This window comes from Mustela lutreola, chromosome 13, assembly GCF_030435805.1.
Source record: "Mustela lutreola isolate mMusLut2 chromosome 13, mMusLut2.pri, whole genome shotgun sequence".
Taxonomy (NCBI): Eukaryota; Metazoa; Chordata; class Mammalia; order Carnivora; family Mustelidae; genus Mustela; species Mustela lutreola.
The window spans coordinates 67,410,892-67,426,415 of NC_081302.1; the positions used below are offsets into that span (position 1 = coordinate 67,410,892).

A 15,524-nucleotide genomic window follows, 5' to 3' on the forward strand; every position below is an offset into this window, starting at 1 on the left:
TTTCCTTCGCTGGTCCCCACAGTCTTGACATCCATGCTAGTAATTAGACCTCCACCGTGACTCTCAGAAATCATGTCATCTGTTTATAAACAGCAGAGAGCAATTTTGAAATGTTCCCATTGTGGGAACAGGACAAACATTTTGTGACAGGAGCTCACTGAAGCTTTGTTCTCTTCAGACTAGTTACCACAAATAGTTGATCTGGATGCATATTCCAGCCAGTTAATAGCACCCTCTAGCTTTTCTAAAAGGCTTGTTTCTTCAAAATTTTGGTGAATGTCGCCAGAGCAGAGGAAACTTGGTATTTTGCTAATGTGCTCATAAGAAATAGAAATCATTAGTTATCAAACACGTATGTGGTGACTAGAGCTCTATGAAAAGCAACTGGATTCTGGTGCTCTAAAAACACAAGATCCCAAACCCTATTAGCCAACAAGCACTGACTGATAGTCTTGATTTACAGCTCAGGTTAAAAAATGATGGTGTGAACTTTCAGTTTCATCAGGATCTCTGTTTTTTCCACATAGCTGTGACTTAACAGAGGTCAGAAGTGAATTTTTGTGTGTGATCCAGAGAGTCAGGTTTAATGTCTACTTTTTGAATTCCTAAAGAACTGTAATATCTCTGAATTGTGAGGGTTTGCTCTTCGCCTTCTTAGGAAACCATAGAGGTCATCTAGCCCAAGCTTCCAGTGGAAGTGCCATCTTCTTGAACTCATCTAATTGGAACAGAGTCTGCTCAGATATTAAGGAGCTCCAAGTTAAAATGTTGTTTTGTACTGAGCTTTTAACTAGTTCTTTTAACTGTTTTCCCACAGTTTCTCTATTCCCTTATGTAATTATCCATAAAATATTTGAAGTTACCTATTTTGTGGCTGTTAATAATCACATCTGGCTTTCCAGTCTGGTAGAAGCAAGAAGAGAGGTAACAATTTATCAATAAAAGGAAAAAAGATATAAATACTCTAGTTAGTTAGCAGATATTTAAAAAAACACTTCATTTTATAATACATACAAATCTGAAAATAACAGAATCACAGATTCATAGGCTTGGAATTCCCTTCAGAGATCAGATGGAACAGGTTTTCACCTACTTTTAGAATCACTCTGGAGCCTGAGTGATGGAAGACATTCTAGGCTTGGATTGGAATCTTGACCCCACAGGATGATCCATTCCAGTTTTGGAACAACTCGGATTGCCAGAGAATTCTCTCTTACATTGGTCAAGAAGGTTTCTCCCTATAATTTTCATATCAAAGATCCGACTTGTGCTTTTTGTAGCAGACCAAAGCAAGTCTGTGTCCTCTGGTATAAAACAGCTTTTAATCTTTCATGGAAACTATTGTGATGACTGATTTTAATAAAATTTGATAATTCAGATAGGAAGAAGTAATGTCTGGTGATTCATTCCATTGCGGTAGATGGTATGATTTGTATAATTATTGATTCTATATATAGAATTCTATATATAATCCAAACCTCTCTGCTTTTGAAATGAGGAATAACACTAGAACACTACTGTCTAAGATTACAAAGCCGAGTACCAGTTGAGCTGAGCCTTGCCCCTCACTCACCTGCTATAGTTAAATTCTTATCTCTGGTGAAGATTCACTGGAAATGCATTTGTTCAATTAATGATTGCAGTGCACACATCTTCTCATCTCTGGGAGCTGGCCAAGTTTCCAATAAAACAAAACAAATAAGCCACATTGTGAAATCTCAGAAATAAGAAAACATTGTCTAAAAGCACTGCCTAAGGAGCTTGAATTCTGGTTTCTTTATTAACTGGTAGTGGAGCATAGTCACACTGCCTCTTTTGGTGTGATTTTTCTTATGTAGGTTGTGGTTGTGTTCTGGCTTCTGAGATTGTCCCCAGGCTCAGCAGGAAAAAGCACCGCAGAATGGGGAGAGGAGAGAGGTTCCAGAGTGCTTTTCCTCACTGGATAATATAAATTGTTAAGTTTCCCACAAACTCTAAAATCCGAGCTTGCATCATATCCTAGTCAGGTTTATTATATTCCTTTCTTCAATATGGAGGCAGTGATCATTATCATCTCCCCAGTTATGCCCCTATCTTATCTGAGCTCTCAAGAGAGATTTCTTTCTGAAAGAACCTCAAAGAGAAAACTAGGATATATAAACACCAAATCCATACTAAATCAGGGTCTACAGCAGACTTTAAAATCTACACTATATTTAAAAGTCTGAAGTTAGAACAGACTCTTAGCTATAGAGAACACACCAATGGTTACCAGAGAAGAGGTGGGTGGGGGATGGGTGAAACAGGTGATGGGGATTAAGGAGGGCCTTGTCATGGTGAACACGTGGTGATGTATGGAAGTGTTGAATAACTATATCGTATACCTGAAACTAATATTACAGTATGTTAACCAACTGGAACTTCTGTAAAAACTTTTAAAAAATGCACACTAAAATTAGTTAGACTGAAATCAGTCCTCACCTAGGTTATCAACTGAGCTCTAACTTAAAATTTGAAGAAATAAATTTAAATAATAATAAATAACCATTTCTAGTTATCACTAAATGATGATAGACTATTAAGTCTAGTTCACTTTTATTTCTTCCAAAATTTTATTATGAGAGTTTTCAAACATACCTATCGGCAAGATATTACAATTAATATTATATTTATGATATTTATGATATATTTTATATTTATTTATTTCTTTATTTTTTATCTATCCCTATTGCCATTTGTCAACATCAACCTCTCATCATTTTTGCTGTCTTCAAGTTGTAGCATTACTTTTCTTTTTCAGGGCACAGAGATTTAAAACATTGACAAACACACACAATCATGAAGTACCACCACAATCAAGATACTAGACCAGGGCTGGAAAACTATGACCCAGCAGGAAAATATGACCCTTGGACAGATTTTGTTTTTGTTTTAAGATTTATGTTATTTATTTGAAAGAGAGAGAAGGAGTGCTCAAGCACGCAAGGAGCTAGTCAGAGGAAGAAAAATCCCAAGCAGAATCCCTGCTGAGCCAGAGCCCCATCCCCACCCCCGCCCCCGCCCATGTCCGCTGGATCCCAGGACCAGGACTGAGATCATGACCTGAACGGAATCAAGAGTCTGATGCCTAACCAACCAGTTGCATCACCCAGGTTCCAGTTGACAGTTTTTATAAATAGTTTTATTTTAACACTGCCACACCCATTCATTTACTGCAAACCTAACTTATTTATTCTTTGGCCCTCTGCAAAATAAGCATAATGGTAGTTGTATGTTTTTATAGATGTCCTTCATCAAATCAGGAAATTACCTTTCTATTCACACTTTGCTTAAAGTTTTTTGTTATAAATGGATGTTGAATTTTGTCAAATGCGTTTATGGCATCTATTGAGATCTTTTTTCCCCCCCAATAGACTGCGGATGGCATAAATCACATTGATTGGTTCTTAAATGTTGAAACAGTCTTGCATTCCTGGAAAAACAGCTATTATCAATTTTATATAGTGCTCTATTTAATTTACTGGTTAGTATTTGTTGAGGATTTTTATGCACATTCATAAAAGGTATTAGTATGTAGTTTTCTTTGATTGTATTATTTTTGTCAGACTTTTTATCAGAATAACACTTGCTTGCCTCTTAGATGTTTCTTTCTCTTATATTTTCTTAAGTGTTTGTTCTTGTATTCTTAGCACTAGTATTATTTCTTCCTTAAATGTTTGGTAGAATTCACCATAAAGCAACTGGACCTGAATTTTTCTTTGGTGGAAGCTTTTTTAACTATGAATTCATAATACTTTAATAAGTATAGGACAAACCAGGTTACTCTGTATACTCTTGAATGTGATTAGAAGTTAATGTCTTTCAGGGAAAATGTTCCAACTCATTTAAGTTGTGAAATTTATGGATATCAAGTTGTTCATTTTTTTCACTTGTTGTCCTTAAAATGTCCTAAGATCTGTACTGATGCTCCTTCTTTCATTTCTGATATTGATCATTTATATATTCTCTCTTTTTTTCCTTGACCATTCTGGCTAGAGTTTTATCAGTTGTACTGATCATTTCAGAGAACTAGAATCTGTTTTTGTGGATTTTTCTCAAGGTTTATGTTTTAAAATTTATTGCCTTCTGCTCTTATCTCTTTTACTTTCTTCTGCTTGTTTTGGATTTAACATGTTTGTTTTTCTATTCATAGTGTCATAGTTGAAGCAGAGATCACTGAGACTTTTATTCTTTTCTAATAAAGTCTTTAAACCTATAGCTCTAAGTACTATGTTAGCAGGACCCCAGATTTATTTGGATGTATTTTCATTTTCAATCATTTCAAAATATTTTCTAAAAATCTGCAAATTCCTCTTTGATCTAGAGTTATTAGAAGTATGTTGTCTGATTGCAAAATATTTGGGGATTTTCCAAATATATTTCATTATTGATTTGTTGTTTGTTATATTGTCATAGAACACATTATGTATGATTTCCACTTGTATAAATATGTTAAGGTTTGTTTTCTAGCCCATGATGATATGGTCTCTCTTGGTGAATACTACACATGCATGCACTTGAAAAAAAAAAAAAAAGTGTTCTACCACTGTCAGGTTGTTGATAGGGTTGTTCAGAATTCGATATTCCTACCAAACTTCTGCCTACAGATGCTACAGAGAGGAACACTAAGGTCTCCATCGACTAAACTTATACCTTTCTCTCTTTGTTGTTTCAATTTTAATTATGGAATCCTGCATTATAAGATTGTATTGTTAGCTGCATTCATTGTTAGAATTGTTCTGTCTTCTCGGTGAGTTGACCTTCTCGGTGAGTTGACCTTTTCACCCATATGTTAGTATATCCCTCTACCTACCTGGTAACAGTCTTTCTTTTGAAATATATCTAGTCATATTAATATAGCCAACTCACCTTCCTTTTTTTTGTTAGTTTTCTTTTGATTAGTATTTCATATGTCTTTATTATTCTTTTATTTTTATCCTGTTAAAGAATTGGAATATAGCTGTGTTTTGCATTTTTCTATATGACCATCTCTGTCTTTGAATTGGTGTGTTTAGACCATACATTTTTTTTAAGACCATACACTTTAATGTAATTATTAATATTGATGGATTTGAAATCTACCCCATTGGTATAGTTTTTCCTAATGGCTCTATCCATTCTTTGTTGCACTTTTCCTTTTTTTTTTCTGCCTGTTGTAATATTGAATATTGTTCATAACTTCATGTTTATTTATATTTCTGGATCTTTATACATTTAATTTTGTATATATACATATATACATGTACATATGTGTGTATATACATGTGTGTGGGTCTGTGTGTGTGTTTATCTGCAGTCTGCCACAGTGAGCCCTGAGGCTCTCTTTGGAGGAATCTGCTTCCCTTAGAAGTATAGGTTCTTTGGCCTTCTATCTCTTTTATATACATTGTATATAAAAATATATTTTTCAAGTAGGCTCCATGCCCAGCATGGAGCCCAACTTGGGGCTTGAATTCACAACCCTGAGATCAGGACCTGAGCTGAGATCAAGAGTCACATGCTCAATTGAATGAGCCACCCAGGCTCCCCTACCTACATTTAAAAATATTTTAAGAGAATGCCTTAGGGTTTACCATATAAGATTTTGTTCAGTATAACTTCAAATAATATTTATTTTGTTGACAAGTAAACTAAGAATTTATGATAGTATGTTTCTAATTCTTCTTTCTCATCATCTGTGCTAATGTTGTCATTTTACTTTTCCATATGCTATATATGTTATAAACCACAATACTTTGCTACTGTTTTTGCTTTAGGCAAAAAAGAATTGCTGTTTGAGCAATTCTAAAAGAAAAAATATCTTTTACATTTATTTTCTTTTTAACCATTCCTGGATATAGATTTTCATTTCTTTTTATAGACCTAATTTTTTTTTTTCAGTATCATGTGCCTTCTGCCTAGGATATGTCCCTCCAGCAATTCTTGTAGCCTGGGTCTCATGTAAACAGAGTGTTTGATTGTCTGAAAAAATGTCTTTGAATCATCTTCAATTATGAGAGTTATTTGTGCCTTGTTTAGACTTCTGTGCAGACTTTTTTTTTCTTTCAATGCTGTAATAATGTCACCTGTCTTACATAGTTAAGACAACAAATCTGATGTCAGGCTTCAACTTCTTCCTTCGAATGCCATGTGTCTTTTATTTCCACCCCACTCCCACTCCTGATGCCATCACTATTATTTCTTTACCTTTTTAAAAACATTTTGAATATGATGTATCAGAGTGTACATGCATGTGTGTATTTAGAGACGGTATGTATCCCACTTGTACAGAAGGCCAGACAGAAGTACATTGCATTGATGCCTGAAAATGGATGCACCATTTTCTTCCCCGAGAACATCATGCAGGAATTTGAGGCAATATTGTCAGGAGCTCAACCGGGTTTGAGTTTCATTGCTACAGTCAGTTTCAGGGCACCATAGACTCTGCTTCAGGTGGTGCTATGGACTGCATGTGTGTGTCCCTTCCAAATTCATATATTGAAATCCTAACCCCCAATATGATGGCTTTTGGAGGTAGGGCCTTTGGGAGGCAACTTACATCATGAAGACAGAGTCCTCATGAATGATATAAATCCCTTATACAAAGAGGCCAGAAGAGATAGCTTGATCTCTTTCTGCCATGTGAGGACAGAAAGAGAAGTCAGTATCTACAGTACGGAAAAGGGTTCTCACCAGAGCCTGACCATGTTGATACCGTGATCATAAACTTGCAGCCCTCAGAGCTATGAGAAATGAAGTTTGATTATTATCACAGAGTGGGGCTCTGTGATACTTAGCTAGAGTGGCCTCAACTGACCAAGATAAGTAGGAAAGAAGGTAATTCTCAGAATTCCTGCAGCACCCACACCTTTTGGCCTCCTCTGTGCACGTGTGCCTCAGAGGTGTTCTCTCCCCATGCTCTCGCCACTCTTCCAGGGGTTGTCTGCTTCCGATTGTCACTTGTGTTTGTTGGCCTGGTGATATAAAACAGACAGATTCTCTGTTGTCCTGGTCTGTGGTCAGACTTGGGTAGGACGATGCCTGAGCATTAGGGATGGAAGTTCTCAGTGCGCCCTATCTTATTACTTAAGGGCAATGACACTTTGCAGGTCATGAGAGACCTGACCTTCCCCTGTGGTAAGAAACCTCGAATGATACTGGTGTCAACCCTAGGCCCAGGACCGTTTCCTGCTTCTCCCATAGGGTTCATGTGTTGTGTTCCCTAAGGAAGAGGAGTACTCCATGAGAAAGAGCACTGAAGGAGCTGGAAACTCCCTTGTGTCTTTGTCCCAGAGGCTCTATTCTCTTGTGCTAGCTCAGACTCAGCCTTTAGAAGCTAGTTTAAAAGTTTTTCTGAAATCCTCTTACCCTCTTATATGATGCCTTTGTCTCTCAGGACTGCACCCTGCCACAGGTGAGCTAATACTCACCCTGAGGCTATCTTTGGAGGAAACTGCTTTCCTTAGATATGTAGGCTCTTTGGTTTCCCATCTCTTTGATAGGTCCATAAAAGATTATGATTTTATAGTTAACCTGATTTTTTCTGGCTTTTAGTACAAGACAGATATGAAACACTGTAATATACATTTGACATTCCAGACTATTATTATCTTAATAGAGTCATGTTACTTGCTTATGTTAATGTAGTTATGAAATCATATTTATCCTTTTAATATTTCCTGATTCTACACCCTTTGATATCTCTCTCTTTCATCATTGGGCCTGAAAATTAGATTTATAAAATTTTAATAAGATTATGGAAATAAATTGATATATAGTGATATTTCGTAGCACTTGCTAGAATTTGAAAATTAAAACATTTCCTATTAAAAATATGATCATTATAAAGGGAAGGGATTTTTATTTTCTCTAGATGTAGTTTCAAAGCTATTGCTAGATAAAAGGTCTTCTAATGCAATATCATGCATGTTATGACTGTTTTGTGTTCAGAACTGAAATCAGATCCCTGAAGTTGCTAATCAGTTATAAAAGCAAAACAAAGCATCCTGCTTGATGTAATTAAGACAGTTATGTTCACCAGATACACTTTTCATGAATCTTTGAGTCATCTCAACTTTGGCGGAAATGTGTCTTTAAGTATTTGTTTATAAGTGTTACCAGATTTTCCATGAGAAATATATATAGTTACAAAGAAATTACAGTTGATTCCAAAATTACACCTTCTTATGAATGTTTCAAATGAATAAAAGAAAGGGAAACTGCCCTAAGAGCATTCTCTACAATTAGCTCAGTGTCCTGTAAGTTTTAGAGTCTGGCTGAGACTGAATATTACTGTCTTTAAAAAATAGATGTTTCATGTAGGAAAACAATATAGTCTCTTGCAGCTCTGAGATTCTATAATTTTTAAGTTGCATATCTCAATTTTTAGTAATTTGAAAATCACACTTACGGTGACTCTTTTTGTAATTGCAGGTTTTATATGGGGAGAAATTAAACAAATGTGGGATGGTGGACTTCAAGATTACATCCATGATTGGTGGAATCTAATGGATTTTGTGATGAATTCCTTATATTTGGCAACGATCTCTTTGAAAATTGTTGCATTTGTAAAGGTAACTATTGTTTACATTGTTGATAAAGCGTAAGTTCTGATAAATACTGATATGCCTTTGATTGCTATTAATTTTACTAATAATGTTACTTTTAGAGCATTATGTATATGTGATATTCACCTCCTCATCACTTTAATAGATGGGTATAAAATACATAGATAATATCCAATTTATAGTCATAAAACAATGTCACAATTTGAAGTTGTCACCCAATTTTATTGCATCTAAACTGAATAATGCTTCAAAATTACTCACCATAGTTGCTCTCGCTTCTGATCTTCTCTGCTTCTAATGAAATTCTACCTTAAACACTATTTAAATTTTGGCAACCAAAATCTATTTTTATCAGTTACAACTAAACGATAACATTACATAGATCAAAATATTACTTTCAAAGCATTGAAATTATTTCAGCTCAAACTAATATAGTTTGATATAAATAGAGCAGAATATAATTTCTTTCTCTTCATCCCATTCAACATGACAGTGCCTGAAATCTCATACACCCGTCACTCCCCCAGATTTTGTACAATATCAGTCTTTTCCAAACCACAGAATTTATGTAAAACATGTTTGTTCTGCAATGACAATCTGGATTATTTTGTACTTTGGGGGATATTTTTTGAACCGAAATATCATCTCCTTCCTGCCTTTCTTTTTCCCCATTTCCTTTTCTTTCCTTTTTAATTTTTTTTCTTTCAAAATGATTAGTGTATTAGTAAAAAATAAAGAGTGTCTAATTGGGCTTTAAATGAACGATTCAAGCAAGTTAGGGATCTGATCTAGAAAATACTAACATGGAGGTGAACTCATGTTCATTTCATCTAATTCTTAAAATGGCCACCTGAGTCTCTTAGTGCAGAGTTCAGCTCTGTCAGGTTCAAAAATACCCAAAGTTGGAAAGGCCAGAGTTTCTAGAATTTGTTCAGTTAAAATGTTGCCAGCATTCACCAAAACATTCAGAAAGAGCATTACCTACCAATTTCATGGACAGGAAGCTATATTTTAAGAATAGAATGATAATTTGGTAATTTTTCCTACCTGAATTGAGGTTAATGCCCTTGATGACCTTAAGAGAAAAGAAGGTACTATCTTAACTAAGGAGGTTATGCATCTATATAGGAGATAGGCAGGGTTTTGTTTTTTTGTTTTTTTGGCTTTTTTTGTATTTTTAAAAATTTTTTTTAAAAGATTGTATTTATTTGTCAGACAGAGAGAGAACACAAAGCACGAGGAGCGGCAGGCAGAGAGGGAGAAGCGGACTCTGCACTGAGCAGTGAGTCTGATGTGGGACTTGATCCCAGGACACTTAACCAGCTGAGCCACCCAGGAGCCCCAGGCAGTCTCTTGTTAAGTGCATATCTGTCCAATTCTTATTTTCTTTGTAATGATCCTTAAGTGTATCTATAAGGCCGATTTATCCATCTTTCTACAAACAAGTAATGTATCTGTTTTTTTGTAGCCCCGTACGAGTATAAAATTCTGGTGACTGTGGCAGTTCTCAAACTTTCAGCTGCAAAAGAATTACATGGAAGTCTTTCTAAAACACAGATTCCCTTTCTCCATCCCCAGAAATTCTAAAGTAGGAATATTAGGGAAGATCCTAAATTTGCATTTATAACAAATTCATCAGATGTTGCTGATGTAGCTGATCTAAGGAAGATACGTTAATGATACTGGACTGTGTAATTCTGTTCAACAGTTAAGAGAAGTATGAGATTGATACCAAAAAGAACTTCTCTTACATATTTTTATACATAATATTTATACTACATATAGAATATTTTATATATTACATTTATATGGTGTTTACATATAATACATATACATTTTAATATATAAGAGCTCTGGTATATGATGGGTACAATTATATAAATTAATAAATATTTGTAGTTTTTTTTGTCTTAGTTTTATGAATGAGATTTGAATTTTCTTAAAAAGTTCTAAGTTCTTCAAGTGCAACATCAGTTTTAATAGTAAGATGTAAATATTGGCCCTTATTCTACACCAAGGAAAATTCTTTACCCCATGTGATGAAGAAGGGGTAAAGGAGTGAAGAGGAGATGGAAAGTGTACATGAATTACCCCAGATGACAGTGATGTAAATAACATGGAATCTCAAGAAATACAGTTTGTTTATGCACTGTGGTCATAGGATTTCAACTATGATTATAATGGAAAGTGTGGAGTGTCCTTTCTGATGATTAGTTTGTGAGACTAAAACTTGAGTTGCTGGGGAGGAATTTATTGGGTAGTGTTTTCTGGGCTCACTTCTTTCCTCCACCACTTACTAGTTATGTGAACTTGACCTGATTCTCTGCCTCTCTGTGCCTTAGCTATAAAATGAGACTAATCATTTCTATCTTGTGCTGTTGGTAGGAGCAGTAAATGAGGTGACATAATTAAAATGGCTGTTACAGAATAAGCATGCATTATTAATTTTTCTTCTTTTTCTTTTACTTCTATGTCCTCCTCCTTCATATACTATACGCCCATTGGACTTGCCTTTTTAAATGTCTTTATTATGTCCCTTCATTTACTTTATGTTCATTGAAAAAAGTTGGAGCTCTGGATTCACACTCACCTTTACCACGTGAAACCTGTGTGAGTTGGGGCAAGTTATTTAACATCAGCCTCGTATTATTACCTGTTGAATGATGATAACAATCAAAAGAACACTTACTTTGGGAGTCTAATGCCGACTTGTTGACTCACCCTTCCTTACCTTCTTTTATTTATCATTCAATTTTTCATGCTAATTTCTAAGTAATTTATAAGTTAAAATTTCTGGAAAAGGTGCCATATTTGTGTATAAAAATAGACTGCTATAAATAAGACAAAGAGCCATTATATGAATCAATCAGTAAGAATTTCTGAGAGCACACTATAAACCAGGATTCCATCTGTTTTCTAAGAATGCAAAGATGCATGGGATATATCTGCTGCTTCAAGCAATTCACAATCAGGTGGAGGAAAGAGACATGCATATAAGTAAGAACGTTCCCATACAATAAACTCTCCAACATGGCCTGTGGTAGCATCAAGGAAGGAACTAAACTCTACCGGAGGTATCTTCGAAGACAGAGCCAGTGGCCATTGATTGGGCTCATGAATGTGCCTGAGCATTCCAGAGAGAAAGGGCACAATGCACAAAAGAGTCTGAGTATATAAAGAAGGTCAATATCAAAGACAAACGATCCTGTAAATGGGGGTGAGGAGAGGATGGGAAGAACTTTTCACATTCTGCTATAGAATGTGGGATTTACCCTATTAATAAAGAGGGGCATTAATAAGATTTAAGCAGAGAATGAGTCAAATGATACTGAATGCCTGAAGTAGAGAAATGAACACAGGGAAAGCTGCTGGAGGCTGAATTTGAAAACAAAAATTAGGAGGGAAGAGCCACAAGATACGTGGTTTATTAATTATGAAATATGAGGCAGATGGAATCCCATGATGCTGCTTACTGGTAAATAGTTTAACTGTTGTGGTGCAAGCACGAGTACTAAGGAGCTATAACTCAGACCTCTGTGGGATTGTACAGGTTTTACCTCCAGTCTGAAGGTGCATAAATAGGAGTAAAAATCCAACCCCGCATCTTTTCAGCCAAGCCATGGATCCAGACCAAAAAAACCTGTCAGTCCACAAAAAGGAAAACCTTTCAGAAACAGATTTTTCCAAGGGGAGAAACTTTTATAATAGGTGTGGCAGAAGGGCCACACATGGTTAATTGATTTACCCTTTTGTAATTCTCCACCTAGAGGTGATTTTTAAACACACACACACACACACACACACACACACACACACACCCCAAAGGGTCCTTCTAAGGCCATGGTTTGAGCTCAGATCAGATCTGATCTGTACTTCCTCTGAGTACCACTTACACCACTTCCTACCTGTGTGATTTGGGGCAAGTTACTTAAACTATACCTCAATTTTCTTATGTGTAAAATGACACTATTAATCAAATCCTATAGAATGTTTGTGAGGATTGCCTTAACAAACATTTAATGTCATAAGTAGAGCTTAATATAAACACTTGGTATTGTTTTTAATTTGAATGTACCATGCAATAACATTATATTGTACAGCCAAAGACAGTACAAAAGTATATGCGACTTCACTATTCTCCTTACACAAAAGACTTTGTTGTGGTTCTTTAAATACCTTGATTCATGGACATCTCACAGCTCGTGATCTGTTAGGTTTTTTGTTTTTTGTGGTTTTTTGTGGGAGTTTTTTTGTGTGGTTTGTGTTTTTTTGTTTTTGTTGTTGCTGTTCTTGTTTTTTTGTCATTTGCTCTTAATTCTTGGAGAAGGTTAGTTGACCATTTCCCATTCTCACTATGTATGAAATACTAGTTAATCCAGAGCTTGTTGATGTTGATGTTTGTGCACTCTTACAGAATGTTACTTTGTCTTCTTTAGGACAGTTTTCTCCTAAATATTACCCAGTCCTTGTCTATATGTCTAACTTGTCTCTTATACTTATCTTTAGTCATTTGGCAGTAATGATTGAATTCCTATGCCTATTCCAGTCTGTTATATAAATAATATTTTCCAAAAAAAAAAACATTATGGATAAGAACATTTATTTTAGGAGTCATGATGGAATTGTTCATAGTGCCATTCTTCGAGATAGTTCTGAATAAATACCTCATTAATCTCTCCTATGCTTATCAGCTAGACTAGAGACACATATTGTTTCTATTTCACAAATGTAACTGCAACATACTCTCCAAATTAGGGAATTTTCTAAATATTCTCTAGTTTTATGGCATAGAGCTCTGTAGAGATTTTAAATCCTAATTGTTTAATCTGGTATCATCTATCACAGGAGAAAATCCAATGCCTTCTTATCGTCTTTCCCTACTCCATTATCTAACCAATTTGTGGAAGGGATAAGGTTTTCACCTTAAAAGTTAAACATTAAAACCAGTTTACGTTTTCTGTTTATTCTCACATGACAAAATTTTAATTTTGTATCAGTTTAATTTTTTATGCATGTTTATTGGTTGCCTGAGTTTTATAAATATGCATCAGAGACTATAGAAGATATAAATAACCCAGGGTCATGATTCAGGTCATCTTCCTCTCTTAAACACTTCTGCTAACATATTCCTGACCTGACTCCAGCTTCCTCTTGGAGTCATCACTATCCCCAAACTCTCCATATCCCAGCTACAGTAAGATATCACATCTCTACACATGATTCATCTTTTCCAACAACCACGTTTTTGAGTATGTCTATGACTCTTCATCCTCGAGTGCTTTTTGACCTCCTATCATCTATAAGACACTCTATAACATGTCTGCTTCCTAAAATGCATCAAACAGAGCTCCCTGCATGGGGCAACTGACAGGTAATCCAAGAGGTTTAGAGGTTTGGAGGTCTGCAATGAGTGAGTGAGTCTCTTAAAAGGAATCTGAGTAGAAATTAAGATTTAGAGTAAAACCATACTATGATATATTTTATTTAAAAACAAATACCTGAAAGAAAGAGGAAGACAAGAATTGATGGTCCTAGGAAGGCTTCGATGTATACAGTAGCTCTTGATCTTTCTCTTTCCTTTCTTAAAATAATTGATTAATTAATTAAATTCAAGCATAATTAACATATTTGATCTTTCTCTTTCAAAGATTATTCTATAACATGCAACTACCAGCTCCAGTCAAGAGGATCCTAGTGTTCACTCCCCGATGGTCAAAGAGTACTTGTCAAGGGAATGATGAGCATTTCTTATTTAATGTCTGTTTTCTTCACTATATATAAGCTCATAAAACATAAACTGTATTTTATTTCCTCACCACTGTGAGCCTTGAAGATGGTTTCTAACATAGAGTAGGCACTCAGCATATATTTAAGAATAATTAACAGCTGAAGAATGAAAATAATTAGAATTTAAACCCATTCTAGACAAAGGGCCTGATATTCATAGGAAGGAACTTTGGTGAGAATGTGAAGTAATTTGGAGAATGAAAAGTACTAAAGGTTTGAGCCAGAGCATTAAGCACCAAATTCAGTACAAATGGTAGGTCAATCTCAAAAAAAGAAGTCAGGACCCAGATTCCAGAGGCTTCATGTGACATGTCGGAAAACTGGAATTTCATCTCAAGAATACTGCAGAGTACTTAAGCAAGATATAAGACGGTCTGACTGACCTTTTTAAAAGATGATTCTGGAAAAAATAGATAATTGTAGAAATGAGGCCCAGGGCAGGGAGAGCAATTAGGAGGCTATTATAATAATTTCTGAGGGAAACAGTGGAGCTTTTTTATTTTTAAGTTTTTATTTATTTATTGTCAGAGAGAGAGAGAGCACACACAAGCAGGGTGAATGGCAGGCAGAGGGAGAAGCAGACCCACCCATCAAGGAAGGAGCCTGACATGGGACTCGATCCCAGGACCCCAGGATCCTGACATGAGCCAAAGGCAGACGCTTAACCGACTAAGCCACCCAGGTGTCCCCATAGGGACATTTCTAGTCAACGAAAATACCAGTGAAGACTCTCAACCACAAATTCTGCTTTGGGTGATTTATTGCTACTCCCTAAGATCAGGGAGCAGATACGGAGACAGAGTTTGAGGAGGAACAGTCATGAGTTCCAGTTCTGGCCTGTGAGGTTGAGATGCCTGTGAGGTATCTGTGTGGACAAGTCAATGAGGCAGTTGAATATAAAATAAGACTGTAAGGGGAGACATCTGGGCTAGAGTTAGAGGACTGGGCGTCATTAGCTCATAACTGACAGTTGAAACCACTGAAAACCTCCAGGGGAAGTAGACAGAATGATAAGAGAAGAGGCTTGTGAAGCAAGGTCAGTATTTAAGGAGCATGTGAGAAAGAGGGACAGGCAAGGGATCCTGAGAAGCAGCTTCATGAATGGCGGGAGGCAAACATGCAGAGATTAAAAAATGAATATAGATTTTGTGAAGAAGTTTTAGGAAACAGAGC

The 15,524-nt window shown here is 35.8% G+C and overlaps 1 protein-coding gene across 1 annotated transcript in view; it reads left to right on the plus strand.

The window, feature by feature from the left end:
• Positions 1-15,524, plus strand: part of TRPC4 (transient receptor potential cation channel subfamily C member 4) — a 208,835-nt gene that overhangs the window by 161,321 nt on the left and 31,990 nt on the right. The window contains exon 5 of the mRNA XM_059144454.1: positions 8,431-8,570. Coding sequence (XP_059000437.1) covers positions 8,431-8,570 — 140 coding nt within the window. The remainder of the gene's footprint in view (positions 1-8,430; positions 8,571-15,524) is intronic.